We start from the raw sequence: 21,462 nt of genomic DNA, 5'->3' as shown, positions 1-21,462 counted from the left end.
TGATAATTCAACTGATGCGGAGCAGTTGGCTTCCTAACTCTCCAAGGCCTTTGTTCAGTCTGTAACATCAAGTAATTAGAGATGCGTTCTGTAAATGACTTACATTGTGGGTGGCCCTGGGGTGGGTACTCAATATGACAAGCAGTTGTTTCCCATTCAGAAGGGAAGCTTTGTGGTTTGGATCAGTACAGCCACTGCCGTAGTTGTGGGGTAATTGGGGCCTCCAAAAACAGAGGGCAGGCTGGACAAGGCCTGTCACCCTTTTTACAACAGGATGACTGTCATGTACAGGAGGCCACTCATTATCATCACACTCACATACACTCTAGTAAAACGTGTATGTGTGTGTGTGTGTATGGGTGTGTGTGTGTCCTGTGTTCCTCCTCCCATCAGGCCCCATGGAAGACCACACACTCTTTCCTCTGACACTCCCACCAGTACACACACAGAGCAAACAAGCCAGCTTCCTCATACTGTCATGTAAAACCAGAGTCGTTTCTCGTACACTGCCCCAAAAGGGTAGCACAAAGCACTGTCTTCCTGACAATCACACCATTTGCCTTTTTATTCCTTTACCGTCTGAGAAAACCTTGTTCCCTTTGTACAGACAGATGCATGGTCGTTGCTGGGCCTGACAACTGATGCCTCTTTTGAAAAAGCAGCTCATGGCGCAGAATGTTTTTAGACTACTACGGCCATGGTCAGTGAAATAATATGGGCTGAATTGTCATTTAACAGTGCAAGACTGTGCAGTTTATTCATTCCTGTTCCAGTGTGGCTTCAAGTTATTGGCTAACCATACAAGAGAGTCAAATCAAACTTTACCTTTTCAGCCCTTTTCACAAATGGCTTCACAGGATTGTTGTCAGGAGTGGTAGCATCGGTTCCAGCACTTCAACACAAACGAGTACGGTGCTTTTTGGCGTTGCACGCTAGTTCAAAGCCCATTGATGACATAAATGTGTACATTTACTTCCTGCAAGATCCATGGCTCCATCGCTCAGTCCAATTCAACATGGCAGCAAATGCGTTTTTGGATTTATGTTGATTTGTTGCAACCTGCTTGACCACTTCCTTTGATACTGCAATAAGACCTGGCAAGTTTCAACTTCATACAGCCACAGACACACACATTTCTGTCTTTATGGTTTGATAAAGCATTTCAAAACAGGGGAGGAGGGCGCCCGGGACAGGAGATGAGAGAGAGAAGGAGAATGAGAGGGAGAAGGAGGGGGGTGCAAGGGGGGAGTGAGAGGGAGATGGAGAGGGAGCGAGGTAGAAGGGGTGAGTAGGAGAGAGGGAGGGAGAGAGAGAAGGGATATACTTGTGTGTCTTATCGTTAGATTTGTGCTTGTTGGAAATGCTGATGTGTCTTGTGCCCTTGTCCTTGGGGGCGGTTGTATACCTTTAGCTCCGACTCAGGCATCAGCACGTAACCATTGACAGAGCTAAGGGACGGGCCACGCCTGAACTGTCACAGCCAATACCATGCGGCTGGCGTACTGAAGCATACATACTGAGCTCATTTGTTCCCACAAGACTATGTATGTTTGTATGTGTTTGTACTTGAATTCAGACATTGAGAGAGAGAGAGAGAGAGAGAGAGAGAGAGAGAGAGAGAGAGAGAGAGAGAGAGAGAGAGAGAGAGAGAGAGAGAGAGAGAGAGAGAGAGAGAGAGAGAGAGAGAGAGAGAGAGAGAGAGAGAGAGAGAGAGAGAGAAAGAGAGTGAGAGATAGTGGCTGCATCAGGTAAGGGAGAGATGTTCCTTGTGGCAGTAAAGACAGGCAGATGTGGCCATTCATCTCCAGCTTTCGCTCTGCAAGCAAAGCAGCACCTGGGGGCCCCCACTGGACTGAGATGTATAGACAGAGAGAGAGAGAGAGAGAGAGTGAGAGAGAGAGAGAGAGAGAGAGAGAGAGAGAGAGAGAGAGAGAGAGAGAGAGAGAGAGAGTAGAAAATGAGGGATGCAAGAATAGGGCGGAAGGGACAGAAGTTAAGGAGGGAAAGATGAAGAGAGTGAGGGAGATGGAGGGAGGACATACGGTAACATTAAAATAAAGGGAGAGAGACAGACAGAAATTGAGAGAGAGCAAAAAAGGGAGGTTGGGAGACACAGGAATGCTGGTGTCTGCCTAAGCCATTAGACAGTGAGGCCAGGGATCTGTTGAATGATCTGGTGGGATTAGCCGAGGGAACTGAACGAACACGAATACCTACTGGTCTTCTGCTGCTCTGTGTTCCGTCTGTTCTGGAATGCTCGGCCTTCTCAGGTTCATCCCAAGTTCCCATAATGACCTCTGTCCTAGGGTCAGAGCTAAGGTGATAGCTGTACAGCGTAAGGGTTGGGGCTAGTTGGCCACAGCTTCTCAAGGTCAATTTTCCCACCACTCCTGTCTCAATGCCCCAACAGCCGGTCAGACTGTCCGCCACTCCACTCTGCTCTGGACTGCCTTTTCAATTACATTGGGCTGCAGGGTAAAGACACTTGACTGGGGCTATGACATAAACCATTTATAGTGCCGCTCCATCTTGGCCTCCAAAGTATAAGCAACACGGGCAGTCCATTTTAAAAGAAATATTAATCACACATTGCTTCATGGAAACAATAACAGATTATGAAGGCCAGTGAGCTCAGAAATTTGTGAATGAGATGAAAAGAAGGGTACCGCCTGGCAGAACTGTATGACATACTTGTTATTGTGTGTGTTGGTGTATGCGTGTATGTCTGTGTGTGTACATGTGAGACAGAGACATGTCTATGTACTGTAAGTTACTGTGTAAGTTAAAAGAAAGATGAGTGAACAATTGATTTGTCTGACCCTTATTTTTTTTAAGGCCAATGTCTTCATTGATTCTGTTCCCTTGAGGAATTATGTATTGTGTTTTTTTTCTCCTCTTTGTTTTTTATGAGACGTGGTGTAAAGTTTTTTTTTTTTTTGCTGCACGTCGATGACGTATTTATTGTATGAAACAGTTTCAGGACCATTCACCTTATCGATTCTCCCTTGTCTGAACATGACATTGAACATATAAGTCTTGATGAGGTAAAATGCTTTTTTCTTCTTTCTTTACAAGTCTAGTCATGAAGAGAAGCCTTTTCTTTGCAATGAAACTAATACGATTCCGGACATGTGATGTACCACAAAGGTGGAGTGCCATTCTTTTTGAATGAAAATGATTGAGCAATGCATTATTGAAATAGTGAGGAGTCAAGCTGGCTTTCTCTGACCATTTTCATTACGTTATGAATTATTTCACAATGTACTCTGCACAGTAATCAGGAGCTGTGGCAAAAGAAAAGAGAGAGAGAGAGATAGTTAGAAGAAGTCTGAAAGCAAGTAGCTTATTTCACAGTGAATCTGCCACACCGGAACAAATCAGCTATGATGGAGTTGTAGGAAGGACCCACAGAAATCCTCATAATGTTGAAAATGACAGATTTAGTCATTAGCAGAGTAGAGAGAAGAGGAGAGAAGCTTTGCCGTGTGAAAGTTACATCTCCCCGGTCGTCTTAGCGATGGGGGCGTGTTGGGGGTGGTGGGGTGGGTGATGGGGGGGGCGCCAGCAGTGATGAATGACTCCCGACTGGGCACGATTACACTGCAGCCTATGGTCTGGAGAAGGAATGAGGGAAAGAGAGACGGGGAAAAGCTAATGGAAGGGAGAGAGGGTGAGAGACAAACACGGTGAACGAGAGGAGGATGGTGGCGGGGAGCCCTAAGTTTGCCCCTGGCTCCTAACTTTTGAACATCTTTTAATTCATGTGTGCTAGTTATCTTTGCCTTCACCCACCCCCACATCACCCGTTCAGCCACCACCACCCCTTCACACCACCCCCCCACCGAGCCGTGTAGCAGGGCTGCAAGGTGTGCGGATGAATACTTGGGTGAATGGTGGACGTCTCAACCGGAGGGGATGAATCAGTGGCATAGAGAGAAAGCCAAGTGGACACGTTTAGTATTCACCCTGGTAGGCCGCAGCCTCTTCTAATTTGGCAAGTGCCAGCGGGTATATGTCTGCACCCAACCCTCCCCCCCCCACACTCACCTCCGTCCAGGGGGCAGGGAAGTAATGGCTGTTTAAATGAGGAAGGCCACTCTAATGGAAGAGCAGTCTTTATTTTTCCCCTTCTTTTCCCCCTTTCTATCTGTCTACCTTCCTCCCACCGAGCTCCCCTCGTTTCCATCTCATTCTCTTGCTCTCTGTGCTCCTCTCCGTCCCTTTCATCCTGTCGTTTTCCTCGGCTTCTCTCTGCCTCTCCCTATGCCGCTCCCCCTCTGACTCATGTCACTTGATATTCATTGGAGGCTGTCTCAGTGCATCTAGCTCACAGCCCCTTCTTATCAAGATAGCCATTCAGCGGCACTGCCTCTTTTGACTACTCCTTGAAATGAAATGAGAGAAAGAGAGCGACCGAGAGAAGGAGGGAGGCTGAAAGAGAGAGGGAGGGGAGAGAGAGATAGAGGGGGGAGCGAGAGAAGGAGGGAGGCTGAAAGAGAGAGGGGAGGGGAGAGAGAGAGAGAGGGGGGAGCGAGAGAAGGGCAAGAGAGATACTATAGGTCACTTACCAATGACAACACCTAAAAGGCAAAGAAGAGAAATTGCACTTCCTTATCATTAGAGGAGAGATGGCTTATCCTCCAGGACCGATGGTCCTTGGTTCTTTTAGATTCAGCCTCCATACAAAGAGAGTGTGTTTGTGTGTGTGTGCCTTCATGCAAAAACCATTATGCAAATTAAACATTTACGTTGACTACCCTGACTGAGTATGTAAGTATGTACAGCAGACCAACTATGGGCTTATCTCATTACATGGTGTTGTTTTAATCTGGGCTTTCGAAGGAGTTCTTCAAACGTCCTCCAAGCCTGCAAGACTATCTTTATCTGTCAGCTGATCACTATGTACTCACTACATGGCCATATTGCTTTTCATTTCAGAATCCATACTACCAGGGCACAGCAGCAGCGATACACATACATACGTAAACATTCTTAAATCTTAAGAGGCATTTGATCATTGTCACAACTTTCACTGTAGCCAATTTCTGTTTGAAAAAGGTACTGTGCATAACTAGAAACAATAAAATATCTGACAAAACTAATCTTATTAGGTAGGAGCCTTACGGGTTGAAGTGTTTACAAAAACATCCTCCTGATTTATGAATCCAGAAACAGGGCTTTAAATGAGTTTGTGTTCATGTCTCCCTCCAGCTCCAACACTGTGTTGTTTAGTCAGGTGTAGCTGGCCTATCCAACACGAACCTGACTCCAATGCTGTGGCGGCTAAATGCATGTTGAAAGCAGATAGAATTTCCCTCTATTGCGGCTTTTCACGCAGGTCATCTAATGCAATGCAGTGGTGGCATCTTCTTCAGCACTCAACCTTAGTCAAGGGGGAAAAAGTGGAAGGATTTAATTTAGGTTTGGAGAAGGGTGACAGTCGGCAGCAGAGGTCACTGACCTCTATCAGGAGAAATACAAGTTGTTTGATGGCACAAAGGCTCATGATCTGACAAATACATATTCACGAGTTGATCCATAAACATGATCCCCCACGAGAGCGGGCAGAGCCACAGCGCGGCTCCTGAATACCAACACGCGTGGAGAATCTGTCGTCTGCTTGGAGGACAGGCCTCTCCCCCTTACGTCTGCATCCTCTGCATCTCACCCCTGCATCCTACAGTCACCTCCACACCAGTGACAACCCCATGCTGTAGGTATGAAGGACGCTCTGGGTATTATCATGAAGATGTTCTCCTTTAATGCGTCTGTGCATATTTGGGAGGATCTGCTTAGTTACTGCTCCAAGACTGGTTATTCCCATTTCTTTCACATCTCAGTTTATGTGGTTCTTAGGTTTATCAAAGACAGGGAACGGAAAAGGAGGTGGCTTGTGGAAATACTTAGGAGATTCTGCCATAGATAACATTTAAACAATCTAATGATTAGTGCTTATCACTGGGACATAATCAAATATGAAGTATTCATGAAACGCGTGGTGGAAATAGGCTGAAAGGTTAGTTTAAACCTTGGATGAGTTGAAGTTGAAGGATGACGTGCTTGTGAATGATACTTATCTGAGCAAAAATGTCTCTCTCTCCCGTGACCCTATTTATGATCTCTAACCATCATCCACACTTGCGTTTGAGAACATTATCAAGCCTGGATGCTGGATCTCATCCAAACTTGTTTTGTTCCCTAATACTCGTTCAACCATGTCTCCCAGATTATAAGAAGAGGTGCTTTTATTAATCTATTACACATTAGCATGTGCAGTCCAGTAGCTCAATTAATTGTGGGTGCTTTTACCCTCTAAATCCTCACATTAGGACAATAACATCCGGCTGGGTGGATTCATTCAGATTTCTTTTCTGTTACCATTGCAATTGTTATGTATAATGGCACTCCATTGTTTGCGAGTGCTTACTTATTCAGTTTGTTCTCTGGCTCTCTATTTGAAGTTCAGAAGAATCAGGTCTGTACGTGGCAGCTGTCAGTGACGCAGCGAGCACATATCTCCAGGGAACACCGCGCTCACACTGACGGTTCCTTTAAGGCACCGATTGTTGTGCTGCTTTGATCATGTATTGACTTTGGAACACCATTACCTTTCCGGATACTTCTCACGACGCATGTCTTTTGTACGAACCCTAATGGACAAAATGGCTTGGGTTAGCCATTGAGCGTCTCACACACATGATTTCCTGTGTAGAAAGCAACCATTGTAGCTCTGGCTCTCCTCAAGGGTGATGGGGGGAGGGGTGGGATGTTTGAGATGACGCTGTAAATGACAAACATCAAGATGGCGACAAGAGACAGCGAGTCATCAGGTCCCTGTGATAGAGGGATATTTCTGTTTACTCCTCTGCTTAGGAGACGTAGGAACTGGGAACCATATTGAAGGGGTGTACCTCCGGCGGCTGCTCAGTGGGAGGATGTGTGTCCTCACTGTCGGGCCCGTGTTCATCTGTGACACATTGGCCTTCCTCTTAAACGTCAGGCCTCAGACTGAGCACTTCTGTTTTATCGCTGCGTCACGTTTGGCCGTGGCAGCCTGGTGCTGGTGCCGTGCTGGTCATGTGTGTGTGTGTGTGTGCAGAAGGCATGGAAACGTTGGCTGGCAGACGATGCCGCACAGCTGTGACCTGCATGTTTCTCCTGAAAGCTGCTGCTGATCATCCTGCCTTGTCCTGCTCGCTCCCTGCCTCCATGGCTTCTCTCGTGCACAGCGCTAGTCCACGCTGCTCGTGCACGCTCGCTATATCTAGCATGATTCCTGTGCATAGTGCTTATGAAACCATGCTGTGTACTGAAGTTGTCCTGGAGACTGTTGGGACAGGGTTGTACTCCTATTGGAAACTGTGGGTGTTATATATATGGTAGGATATATAAGACATAATCCACTGAACAAAACATGATTCACCTTGTTCTGGCCCCATCTCGGACGTCAACATCTCTCTCCGCCAGGTAGTGTTGTTGTGAAGCAGGTTGTACGCTATCAAGGCCAGGTATTACTGAAACAAAAGCAAGATTATTGTTATACACTGATGGGTTGTGAGGCAGAAAAAAACATCTTAATTTTATAGTAGTGACATTACTGAATTTGAATCCGTTTAGTACAGGATAAAATGGTGAACACACCCCTGTCCGTTTAGTACAGGATAAAATGGTGAACACACCCCTTTGCATCCAGACTGATATATGTCTTCCATAGCATGCATACTAGCATACTTTATGTGCATACTAACAATATATGGGCTACCATGGTTCATAGTGTCATAACGTGATTGACGGCCATGACATTTTCCTCTCATGTGTGTTACATGTGGAGATTGTATGTGTATGTCCAGAGGTCTGCTCCCATATTCATGATGGAGGGATCAATAGAGGCTGGGGCTGCTGTTAAAGAAAAGTGTTATCATTATATTTGACATGTTTAATGACTTGAAGGTGGAACCAGCACTGCAGAGCATGTCTCTATGTTTTGAGATCTAAAAGCCTGCAAATTGCCTGTGACACCATGTACCCTGATAGCTGTTCAGAAGTAATCAGAGTTAGTTCACACTGCATGTAGAATTGCACAAGGCCTTTGGACATTTTATCTATTTTTGTTTCTATTTTTGTCTACTTATTAAGCAGTGTCCCTGTGTCCCTGTCTGTCTCTCATTTATCCTGCTCTGTCTCGTTCCCTTTTTATTTAGCAGACAGTCTTATCCAGAGCGTCTTCATCCACCTCTCTCTCTCTCTCTCTTTCTCTCTCTCTCTCTCTCTCTCTCTCTCTCTCTCTCTCTCTCTCTCTCTCTCTCTCTCTCTCCCTCCCTCTCTCTCTCTCTCTCTCCTCTCTCTCTCTCTCTCTCTCTCTCTCTCTCTCTCTCTCTCTCTCTCTCTCTCTCTCTCTCTCTTTCTCTCCCTATCTATAATTCAACTTTATAAACCTGGCTTTCCTGAGGACATTGAGCATAATCAGTGTTTAAACTACATATTGTATTCCCTTGAAAAGTTAAGGATTTTACCAGATACAATCTAAATGGGCTTAGTTTATCATTCAATCCCAGGACAGCTCTAATGTCAGATGTCAGACTGCCAACAATAATCCTTGAACTACCTCTATGGAGAAGGAAGGGGAAAAAAAATGTACAAAAAGGCTATGCTAACTAGCCGTGGGGCTAGCATGCTAATGGCAGCACTGTCAGCAGCTGGCCCAGCCTCTCAGCTTCACCCATTGACCCCTGTTCCTAAAGCCAGATCAATCACATCTATGGAGACATTTATTGAGGCCTGGACTCCCTCATATGCAGATGACCTCTTTTGTTACAGGATATCTTGCTGGAGGGTGGAGATTCAACTCTGCTCTGAACTAGAACAAAAGCGCTTAGCATAGCCTAGCTTAGCTTTACGTTGTAGGGTTTTCAGATGGGGATTACAGTTTTTACTCATGGCTGTGCAGCAGAATGACTCTATTATCCTCTTGCCATGGTAGAATACAGATTGTCTTTCGGCTTGTTTTTAGTTCATAACTATAAATAGATAAACAGGCTTTCTTCTGTCTAAAGATCTGTGGTCTGACTGGAGTTGCTAAATCCATCTCCTAGTTGGAAAGGATTTTCTGTGATCTTTACTGTGTCACTGATTTGCTTTATGCCCACCAGTACTATTGATTGTTTGCCGGAGGTTTGATAGAACCAGGGCCCAACAATGACATATCAATAGAAATTGTAGTGGAGGGAAACAGCAAGGTATGCACTCCACTCTGCTAGTTTCCCTCTCCAGATGAATTTTACAGATTAGCCTCACTGGACATGTTATGGTTTATGTTTCAGTAATTACATTCCTCACTACAATTCATTTTAAGTTTCAAGTTGACTCCAGGACTCAGGCACATTTCAGAACCTGTAACAATACAACATGTCTATTCAGACTGGACAGGGAGGTCAAACTCATATATTACGCCTCAGTAGACCTTTGATTGACTCTGCGTCCAGGCCACCTGGAGTCATTACTATTCTGACTGTGTGCCAAAATCAAACCCAAATGTCCCACAAACATGTGTCAGAGTACGGAGGGATACAGCTCAGAGCAATGTCCCCTCTGTTGTCCCAGTGCAGCCTGGAGGGGGTGGAGGGAAGAAGCTAAACTGACTTCCTGTGGGATTACCATGCTTCATAAATCCCAAAGGAATCAAAACTCAGAGATACAGAAAACAAATGTAAGCCTCCGAGGATTAACAATCTAATTTCTCTGCTTGGAAGAATGAAAAAGGGGATTTCCCTTTTCCCTTTGATATCTGTCATATTAATATCTTATTAATTTCTACAATTTATGTTGAATATTAGAGCCATGTGCGCTGAAGCCAAGGCAGATCAGGTCAAATTGAGCCGGGGCTTGAGATACACTTCGTTTTCTGTCTCCTTTTGTGTTGTTCTTGAAATGGCGGATTGTGTGTTGAGGGTGAATGCCCTGTCGGGCAGAAGCACCAACTCGTTCTCTAACCCCCAATCCACCCCACCCTTCCTCCTTTTTCCTTTACTAAGAGAAAAAAAGATCAGTATATAGAAAGGCGAAGGGGATAAAGCCATTGCCAAAATAGGGCTCCAGTAATGCAGCATTAAATGTTGGATTAGACCCAGAGAATATACCTTGCCCTGGGCTGCGGGTCTACTGGAGACAGACCTAATGATAACACTGTATCGCCAGCCTCCGCCTCACAAACCCCTGCCAAAGGTTACTGCTGTCACGGTTTTATTATGTCTCTAATAACCATAGCATACTCTTACAGATACACTGGAGCATAGTGCATGAAGATGTTGACAGATAATTGTAATATTGTGTGTAGTTTATTTATAAGTTTAATGATAGGAATACACTATTGGAAAGAATGTTTTTAAGTAAATGTTCACCACATAGCATCCCTATAAATATTGCTAGAAACCGGAGAGGAGAAAAGTGTCCTCCTTTTGTTATTGGTTTGTTTGATTCTCCTAGAATAATCTCTTTCATCTCTCTCTGGTTTGCGCTGATAAAACAATCTTTTGTGAAACCTGATGGAGATGGAAATCTTTGTCAATATCTCATTTTAAACCAGCAAATTTCCCAGCCGGTGCTCAATCTTCAGAAAATCTTTAGAGAGGCAGGTCGCAACACACCATCGTTCATTTTGTCTCCAATTAGTCCTCACAATCAGGGACGTATGAGAGAGGGGGCTGATGGGTAATTTCCTGACTCCCACAGGCCTGAACTGGATATAATTGACTTTGGAATATGAATCATTAACCTGCGTCTGTGGAATAGTTGATGTATGGGATTATTATTCACAAATAGACATATCAAGCCCAGACGGAGAGGATATTGCTAATTAATGGTGGTTGGCTTGAACTGCGTGGACCTAGTAAGATTGATAACTACTGGCACCACATTTCCCCTCCTCCATCTTCCCTTGTTAAGGGCCCCTAGTGGCTGCACTGTTGAGGGTTAGGGCTGCTTTAACCTTATTTTAAAACAGAAATGGGATGCCTGTTTTCCACAGGGCATTTAAACAGGGCAGATGCTATACAGATGACTAGTTAGGTAGCATTTAAGTAATGAACTTACTTCTACTCGTAAATGAGTAAATGTCAAAAGCAGATGATGAATGTATGCTTACACTGTATACTTTTTATTTATTGTTTCGTTTTGAAATTCTTGGTTCAGAGGATACAATGTTGTGGTCTCTTTCTTGGTGTTAGCAAGAGGAAATGTGAAGCACTGAAGTGATCTCTCACTGTGTGCCTTCTCTTTGATTTCTCTTTGCCCATCCTGTTGACATTACTCAATCTCTTCTCTTTCTTGCTCACTCTCTCTTTCACTCTCTCTTTCACTCTCTCTCTAACTCACTCTCTATCTCTTTCTCTCTCTCATCACCTTGACCTCCTCTGTGTTTGTTTAACAACCATGGAGACTGTTTCAGGTCTGCTGACCTTGCCCATGAAGAAAATCAGTTCACTGGCTATGAAATTGTGAGTTTAGAATATTTGTTTCATCCCACAGCAGAAAAGGCAGGTTACCAGCTTGAATCATACTGAGCATGTGCATGACTGAACCATTATGATAGCCAACCACAGGACCTAAGGCATGCACAGCCAATCCTGGACACTCTGCACTCCATCACTGTTGGCCAATGTAATTAACGGAAATGGCAATGACCAAATAGTCAGGGGATGGTGGTTGGAATATTCATACAGGGGCAGTGCCCACCACCAGTGGTCATTAGATCTAGATCACTGATGTTCAGAGAGAATCGAGCCAAACATTGACCCTCCACTTCCACATTCATTACACTTTTTGGTCTCCTATCTGGTTGTCCCAGCTCCAATCTTGCTTAGCATTCCATACAGATATGCTTGAGGGGGGGGGGGGGGGGGTTGGAAGTGGGGGGGATGTTGGGGGGTGGACAGTACGGAGAGGGTTTGGGCCAGATTGATTAACTGATGCAGTGGCTAAATGTTCTGTTTGCCTAACCAATGGATCACAATAATTGTCCCAGAGTCGACGCGTTATTGAAAAAGCCATTCAAAAGTCAAAAGAAATTCTTATCACTTTGCCATAAATAGGGTATTATGATGCTGTCAATCATAGCTATTCTGCTAGCATCTAACTTTCAGTAGAATACCTAAATTAGTTGGTTGAAATGATGTTTGAATACTCTAACAAATCTTAAAATATACTTTTTGTGTAAACTGTCTAGTCTATCTGGACTCCGCCCTTGCTTCATTTTTGGGCTCCATTTTCCAGCCATGGCTTTTGAACAAAGCATTAAACTAAGCCCCAGAGTCTATAGCAGTGTCTCATTTTCCACTTTCCTTCTCGTGTGTCCTCCCCCAGACCAGTGGTTTGAATCTGTGGCCGTTCGTATCCTGTCCCCTAGCTTAAAGAATCCCAACAATTTTATTTTCCCTTTGCCTCAAATCAATTCCAGACACCGCAGTTTCCTGTCCCCCCACCCCCCCAGTTGGATCCTGGGTTTTTCTGAATCTCTAGCTAGCTAATCCCTCCCTCCCTCCCCACATTTCCAGGAATGGAAATGGTTGGGGAATTTGGGGCTTTGTTTGGAAACCCGGGCCCAGCTCTCTAGCTCACTTCCACACTCGCTCAAGTGTCTGTCTGTGTGTGTAGCTTAAAAAAGAACGCTATTCTGTCACATCCTCTTTTGTGACGAAAATACGTTGAGACTGTGAGTGGCAGACAAAAGGGTTGAGACATGGGTTTTATGAACCTCTCACATTTTAATTATGGTTCAAGGAGCTCTAGTGGCTGATTGAATTGCCAAGAAGATGCAGATGTCTTCAATACATTTTCTCTAGTATCTAGTCATTAACATTCTTGGATATACAGACAGAATATTTGGCTTGGCAATCACATTGACATAATAACTGAAGACATAATTATTACATTTCTAGCGTGACAAAAAAAAAAAAAAAAAAAAAACCTTGACTAATTTAAGACACCATTGGTTATTCACATTTCTGGAAATGACATCCTAGTGTGTGTTCTTATACTGTAGTCAATTGAGTAATGCTCACTTATAGAAGTATATGTGTGGCTTTATGGCTGAATATTTAACTGGCATATTCTAAATTGAAGTTCAAACTGTTAATGAATGTCTTCAATGTATGCTGTTCCAGATTCCAGTTGCCAACAGCATGGACCAATTCACTCCATTCTCTTCTATTACTATCTGTTAATTGCTGTCTGATTGTCTTTATTGTTTCTTTTCACTGCCTTTTCAGCTGGTTAACTGGTGTAAATTGGTTACTTGAACAACCATGCGACAATCTGTTGCAATGAATTGAGTGAATTGTCCTTTTTGTGCCAATGACTGTGCTGGTGAATGATACGATCATACTTATTATTATTTCTTACCATATTTCTATAATTACCATGGCATGCCATCTGTTCAATTGTAGATATTAAAGTAACATATATGGTTCCTGAGGTCAGTGACCTGGACTAAAGCATCTAAGTGTGATGAATGCTCAGGTATGCTCCTCCATGCATACACAGCCATATCATGGCCTGTGTGTGTGGATGAATAATGTTAAGGACCAGCAGTATGTAAACAGGAAGAGCTAGGTCCTTCTGGGTCATAATTAGTACTTGACTCTGTGTAATGGCTTAAGAGGGATCGGCAATCTCCTACCTCTGGCACCCATTTATCCACACACAAAGAGAGACACACCAACAAACACCACCACACACACAGACACCTGCACACATACTTATTGGCCCCATGTCTCCATATTCATAATGAGTGACCGATGCATCCCATTCTATCTGCCTCATCATCCCACCTCCCATGTCCTCTCAGTCTGCTTTGGCCAAGTCCACCTCTCCATACACCTCAGTCCACCTCTCCGCCTCTGGCGTCTCAGAACTCTGACCTTCACATGGTTCAAGGTAACCTAACCGTAATGCTGAGCCATAGGTGCCTCAGTAAAGTGATACTCTGTCATAAACCTTTCAACTCCAAGGGCGTGTAAGGCCTCAGCTGAGCCGAGCTCACTACTCGAGCGACCGACGGAGGGAGAGGAAATGGATGGAGCGAGAGAATGTAACCGTGAAAGAGGGAGCGAGGGAGACACAGGAAGAGAGTGAGACGTGTATAACGACAGAGACAGAGAGATATAGAGAGAATGATTCGGCCCAGGGCCATTTGTAAATATCATCGGTGTCAGATCGGGTCTTCTCTGATCTTGCCGCCTACTTCTCTACATACTCTATCTCTCTTTCCTTCTCCCTCCCTCCATCCTCTCTCTCCTTCCGTCCTGTCCTGACCTCGTGGTGTCATCCGCACCAACTCTCTCTCAAACAATGCAGCACCACTCACAGGAAGTGAGATTCGTACCATTAGCTGCATTTGCTGCTGTGTTCACCCATCCTCCCTGCCATACCTGTGGCTGCAGCATCAAAGGGATGGATGATGTAATTAGCATATTCATTACCGAGGCTGATCAGAGTGCGAGCATCACTCACCTGTAGATGCTTGGCTCTGCGGCGGAGCGGCTTGAGAGCCAGACAGACGCAGTCTGTTGGTGAAACACCTACACCGATTAGTCTTCGTAATTGAATGGCAATTAAGAGTCAGGTTTCGCCCGGTGCGCAAAATCGTTTGCTTTCCTCTTTTTACAGCTCCTCTCCTTTCTTGCGCTTTGTCTTTTTTTTGCTATTAAAAGGCCACAGGAAGCAGTATGCAGTAACAAGAAACCAAAAACCACTCTCTCTCCACACAGCTTCAAAGGCTTTCTCCATGTGGCCATATCAAGTATAAGCATTTCCGCAGGGTTTAGCCTCCCCATATCTGCTCTTACAGATCGGTGGACTCCCTGCCGAGCGCTGCAATGTTGTTCTGAAAGATGTACCACATATTCAACGCCACGCGATTCTTAACAGTAGGCTTACAAATCATCAGCGGTTTGTAGATAATCACCATGTCGACACCCCCAAGGCGGACGCTTGAGCTGTTGTCAGATTTCTTTATTAGCCTCAGGGCAAGTGGTCGAAGATTTCCAGCTGTAGAGTATGAGACCGAGTGAATCTAAACCAGAAGCCACAAGGTGTCCTGTGTTGTCTTGCTGGTTGTTCCCTCACCACAAATGTAGCACAAAGAGAAAAAGGTAGCTTGTTTATTTGAGAGGAGGCAGTGTTCAGCAGGAGAAGGGGAGCAATTACCTGGCAGTGTGAGGAACAGCATGTACTGAGGGCTACGAGTGCTGTGCGAGCTTAAAGTCTTCATCACTTGACCTTGAAATGTTTCTTTTCCCATCCTGGTTGCAGCTGTGGTCTTATTCATCTGTTTTTCAATCCAAACAAAGATCTATGAGTGTGTATTTGTGTGTTAGAAACTCAATAGACACCATCGCCTCTGGTAAAGATCAGAGGTCAGGCGTGGAACAGCAGAGCAGTGCGGTAGAGAAGCAGTTCTCAGAACGCACCTTATTTTTGCATCAAAGCTCCGACTTACAGTAAAGCACGGTGGTCTACCCTGAGCTCAAGTGTACGTTTGAACCCATCTACCAAAGGAACGTTTACCATGTTCAAGTTCAGTGTAACAATGTCAATCGAAATAATTGTGTGTTTCTTCAACCTGGTATTTGTTTTTCCTCAATAATCTTTCAGTACTGTTAAAATATAATTCAAACCATCCTTTGTTTGTTGCACCGTTGAATGCAAATCTAAGACACAAAGCTAAGAACCAGTCACATATCAGGAATCCAACCGCTCTGTCTATGTCTCTGCCATCCCCTCCAGCTGCAGAGTAAACCCAAAGCCTCTTCCACCCTCCTCCAGCACCTCAGTAAGTGCTTCAAAGCCGGTCACGAAGCAGGAAGAGGCTACAGCACACTGAAAATTAATTCCAAAGCTGCGGCTGCTGTTGCTAGTCCATCTGTATCGCTTTACCAAAGCTACTCTCTCTCTCTCTCTCTCTCTCTCTCTCTCTCTCTCTCTCTCTCTCTCTCTCTCTCTCTCTCTCTCTCTCTCTCTCTCTCTCTCTCACACACACACACACACACACTGTGATAACAGTCCCACAATAACTAAACATGCTCACCCACACACACACTCGCAAACACACACACCAAAACACACATACACGCACAAGTACAGACAAACACACATACACACATACACTTGCACAGTGAGAAAAGTCGACAGGGCCTACAGGGTTCTGGGAGACAGGGGCATACATCAAATCTACTCAGACATGAATCACCTTTATTGCTCTAGACCTGCTCCAACCAAACGTATGTGACTGGACTTTGAGAGAGAGAATGAGCGAGACAGCGAGAGAGAGAGAGCGAGAAAGAAAGCAAGAGAAAGAGAGAGCGAGAGAGAGAGAGGAGAAAAGAGTAGGTGTATCCGAAGCGTTGAAGACCCCTTTTTTAGTGACCTTATGTTTTTACTTCTGCGTATTTTAAAGGGAATCGGTAAAGCTGAGACCCGTGAACATGGAAAGATGAAGCCGCAGATTTATAAGCTGCAGTTCTACAAAGTGTAGGCGACCAAAGTGCTCCGATTGAGTCTGTTTTGGTTCAAAGATGATCACTGTTGATAACCACAGGCAACAAATGGTGCTTCCTGCTGATGACCTGCGCTAGAGGAAACACGTCTTCCTCGCACGATAAAACCCAAACCAGCCTCCGTCAGAGAGCAGAGACGAGCTTTCCTGACATCAGCCCAGCTGGCTGCTTCACGCTCCCACTCTCACCCAGCCTCTATCGTTCTCCCTGTGCCCACCCCCCCCCCCCCCCCCGCCCTGCTGAATGAAAATATAATTTAAAAGGATATTTCTCTCTGATTTCTAATGAGCGAAGGCTGAAATGATGCCTTGCTTAATGACCTGTCTTTCGATGATTGTGATTATTTGTGACAGTTATCTCATGCAAGGATTCTCCACTCAATGAAAGCAGACTGGTTTGGGAGTTCCCCTGTAAAAGAGGGAGGATTTTGTGTACAAGACCCCTAATTTGGTGAAGTTAATAATGCGCTTTTTGTCATTGAGAAGCTGGACTGGGAATGGTAGCCTTGAGGCTGCAGAGAACAATACAGAGAGGGGTAGAGATATTTCTATGCTGAATTGATGTCTCTGTATCTTTTCTCCGGATGGTGCCAGCTCATTGGCCGCTATTAAGCTTTACAGGCCAGGAAAAAGAGACCAGGGGCGCTACTTTATTTTCTCTGTCAGATCTGATCATATCTCAGACCTCAACTTCTGCTGGTTTGCATGGAGCCCCCTTATTGCACTGTACAATTTAGACCTGTTGGTTCTGGATAGCACAAGTAATTATACCCACTAATAGTAGGCCACAGTGCCTAAAGCGATGGCTCGTCGACAGATTCTGCTGTGTCGATTTCCATGTAAGTGCTATTAACACAGTGTTCCAGCTTAGTCAGTCTCAGTGTTGCTCCATACAGATGCATCTTGAGTACATAGCCGTCCATCCACCAACATCATGCTTTGTGACTCCCGGCATTACTCCACCACTGTACAAAAGAATACTGGAGAGGTTGGAGGTGAAGTCTGTCTGCTTAAGCGAACACACTTAATATGAATGGAGGCCAGACACAGACACATTTAGATTGATGATGAGTACCTGGGACAGGCTCTAGTCTTTTTTTGACAAGTTTCTAGTTTTTCAAATGTTTTACCAACTGAACTTGGTATGGAGGATGTTGGGCTATTCAGGGGTAAGCTGATGTTGTTCAGAACATTGATCTTGTTTTGGTAACACAATCTTCACAACACCCACTTACCTCTTAAACCCTTCCCCAATACTGTGCCTTTTTCACAGATTTGTTTTCACCCCAAGAGTTTTAGTCAACTTGTAAGTCAAGTTGGTGAATCCTTATAGTGCAATATCAAAGAGAAGTACCCAGAAATCCGTATGTCAGGGAAGGCATTTCATCATCAAACAAATCTAAGCTTTATGTCTATGACGTCTATGAATCAAGGACTGGAGTCCCAGCTGCACCTGGCCTTTGACACACATAAATGCATTTTGGAAATCAAAGTATGGACTCATAAGAAGTACAGGTACCCAAGCCTGGCAAATAGACAGAAAGGTCAAACCGATTTCCTATTTAATCCATCAATAGGCAGAGAATATATGGACCTATGTAATCTGTCCTTTTATGACCTCTGCACTATTTAGCCATATTGGGTTGCTGTCTGAGCATACATGTTAACGGGGGATGCGTGAGACATGGCACTCTAAACTGGACGTGCCTGGAGACGACTGATGCAATGAGATTGGGATGACAGGGATGCAGCGGGACTTTAATTAACACCATTTACACACCTGTTAAACGGCCAAGTAATCACATACCCAAATAATAGTTTACATTTTGCCGTTGGTATTACTATCCAACATTTACATCTTTATTGGCCATTTCCATGCCTGTTTGGAAGAAATGGAATCCCTTCCATGCTGCACATCACAGAAGTGAGTGCTAAGGCTTGCTTGACATTTTGCTGTCCAGTCAATACGTGAGAAAAAGCATGAAATGTCTTCTTTTCCCCGCAAGTGGACTGCCAATTTACAACCTAGACAGTTGGAAGCATGAAGCGCTATCAGCCGTTCATTATGGGCACTGACAGGAGGGAGGCCCGTTCAGAGTTAGAGCACCCATTCCTCTACTTCACTGCTGGATGCACTTTATTTGGCCCTTATTTATGAGCTCTCACACACAAGCTCAGGATTAGTTTTATTTTTTCTCTCTCAATCCCACCCACCAGCTTCTCACCCCCCCCCCCCCCCCTTAGCTGGATGGGTGTTTAGATGCTTTCTAAGGGAGAAAGATCCTAAGACCGACAGAGAGAGTGAAAGAGCAATATATAGAGATAGAAGACAGGCAGACAGAGAGATGGGCCTTACCCAGGATGTGTTAAAGCTTAATCGGGGTGGTGGTTTTGGGGAGCTAGTGAAAGCTGAAGGTTGTTAGCGGCTCAGTGGATGAGAAAATCCCCCCAAGGCCTATTTGTTCCCCTGTCTGTCCATGGCCGACCAAGCAGGAAGTGATGAAAGCCAATCACACAACTGGCAGCAACACCTCATCATCTGGTTAATTGTAGGATTTGTACCGTCACATCATTCCCAGGTGATCAGACCTGCTAACTTATCTCTCCGGATTGGGCCAGCATTGAAAGGAGATAGGCTGAAGAGAACCGTCTGCTATCTGTTTTTGATCTCTTTCCGCATGTTGTTGCCTTTAGTTTGTGGTCAGCAAAGGAGAAATATGCACTTCATCTTGAATTGTATTCCAGTGGTCCTGTTGAGCTGTTTCTAAATAGGAAGCTCTTTAAATGGAGAACAACCATTGGGTTGAAGTCTAATTTAATAAACTCTAATGAGTTTACAGACCCTGCCAATTAATTAGAACACTATGCAGATGGTCGAAACAAATGAATATATTTTCAGTTTGTAGGACCAAGAGTCCAAATTAAACTGAATCAAAACATGTGTCGTGTCATGACATCGCCCTGTTAACTACTCCCCACAATTGTGCTGTTCTTGTTGTCTGGGATTAACAATGTGTCTCTTTTCTGTTGGTTTCAGGAGTTCTTTGGAGTGGAAGGAAGAGAGAACAAGAGAAGGAGGTTGTGATGAGTGACAACAGAAACCAAATCATCTGGTGGTGAGGATTTGGGGTCCAAAAACGGACACGCGAGCGAACGAGCAAGCAAAGTAAAGAACCCAGGATCCTCTCCAGGGGACTCCACTCTGAAGAGGAAGAGTGAAGAGTGCCAGTTGGTCAGTCAGCAGGATGTGGGAGGGACAGGGCCTGCGGGTGTTCCTGTTGTGCCTGGGCGGGGCGCTGCTGTGCAGCTTCGCCACTGAAGCGAGCTCCGCCCCCCGGGAACGCGAGCACAGCCACAGGCGGAGGCTGTCGCTCCACAGACACAGAGAGAGGGGCAAGGAGGGCCAGGTGCTTCACCGCTCCAAGAGAGGATGGGTGTGGAACCAGTTTTTTGTCATTGAAGAGTACACTGGACCTGACCCTGTACTCGTGGGCAGGGTAAGGACATGTTTTGTTTGCCACTGTGTTTGGTTGAGTGAAACTGTTTTCGATATATGCAATGCTATCCCCATTAAGGGATTGGAATTAGAGATCGGTAAATTGATCATTGACTGATTGATGCTGAAACTATCCCTGTAGGGCCTTTCCAAAATGACAACAAAATCTTTCTCCACTGCCCTTCTCTCCCAACTTTTGCTAATTCTAAATCCCCCTCCCTCTCCCACTCTCCCCTCTCCCGCTCTCTTTTCCTCTCCTCCCCTCTCCCCCTCTCTTTTCCTCTCCTCCCCACTCTCCCCTCTGCCTATCGTCTCTGCTCTCAGCCTCTCTTCTTCCAGTTTCTCTCTCTTCCTTCTCTCATCCATTCCTTGATAACCCTATCTTTGTTTTCTTCCAACTCCATTGACCGCTAAGTCCAAAGTCGCAGACTTTTCATTACTACCAGTCCCTCATATATCCTCCATTTGTTACACAAAAGCAATCAGCGAGCCTCTTGATTAAATGTTATAAATTGGATTTCCCTTTTAATAACAAAGATTCCCCCCAAAGACACTGACATCAGGGAACAGGGCATTTCACAGGACCACAGAAATGATGATTATCAATAGGGACCAGACCTTGCCTTGCTAATTCGTCCAGATCGGCTCATGTTCTTATTATCGGCCTGGAAAAAACCCTGGTTCAAGATGGCCATTTTTATCACACTCTAAAGGTCAACATATGAGTGATGATATTAATCAGCAAACAACCTTTTCTAAGCTGCGCATGTTTCCCTTAACAGTATCTCATGAAAAGAGTGCAATATTATAGCACTGCAACCTGCCGGACAGTATATCATATCATCTATCTTCCAATCCAAAATGAGGACAACCAATCATACCAAATCGATCAATGAACACGTGAATCACCTTTGTGTCCTTGTGCTTCCAGCTCCACTCGGACGTGGACTCGGGGAAAGGCAACATCAAATACATCCTCTCAGGCGAAGGAGCAGGGACCATTTTTGTCATTGATGACAAGACAGGCAACATTCACGCCACCAAGACCCTGGATCGGGAAGAGCAAGCCCAGTACACTCTGACGGCCCAGGCTGTGGATCGCGACACCAACAAGCCCCTGGAGCCTCCCTCCGAGTTCATCGTCAAGGTCCAGGACATCAACGACAACCCCCCAGAGTTCCTCCACGGACCCTACTACGCCAGGGTGCCTGAGATGTCGAATGTCGGTGAGTGCAGGGCAGGGAAGGGCTGGGTTTGCTATGCCCTCTGGCGCTTAGCATCAGTTAGCTAAGTGTCCGTATCTTTCCAAGCCCGTCCTCATCTGTGAATTGGTTCCTCGGTGGAACTGATCAATGACCACAGCGACCCTGAATGATGAAAACCCTAATTTCCTCTCGCCAGCAATAGTAAAGTTGAA

General features: G+C 45.0%; 1 protein-coding gene across 1 annotated transcript in view; it reads left to right on the top strand.

Moving 5' to 3' along the window:
• The window catches only part of cdh11 (cadherin 11, type 2, OB-cadherin (osteoblast)), a 46,634-nt gene that overhangs the window by 9,932 nt on the left and 15,240 nt on the right, over positions 1–21,462 (top strand). Inside the window, exons 2-3 of the mRNA XM_084682198.1 lie at positions 19,587–20,046; positions 20,977–21,271. Of these exons, the coding sequence (XP_084538324.1) occupies positions 19,795–20,046; positions 20,977–21,271 (547 nt within the window). The 5' untranslated portion in view covers positions 19,587–19,794. The remainder of the gene's footprint in view (positions 1–19,586; positions 20,047–20,976; positions 21,272–21,462) is intronic.

The sequence above is a fragment of the Hypomesus nipponensis genome, chromosome 19 (genome assembly GCF_054491055.1).
Source record: "Hypomesus nipponensis isolate SF chromosome 19, ASM5449105v1, whole genome shotgun sequence".
Taxonomy (NCBI): domain Eukaryota; kingdom Metazoa; phylum Chordata; class Actinopteri; order Osmeriformes; family Osmeridae; genus Hypomesus; species Hypomesus nipponensis.
Note: the sequence above shows the minus strand (reverse complement) of the source record. Positions and strands in the feature narration are given on the sequence as shown.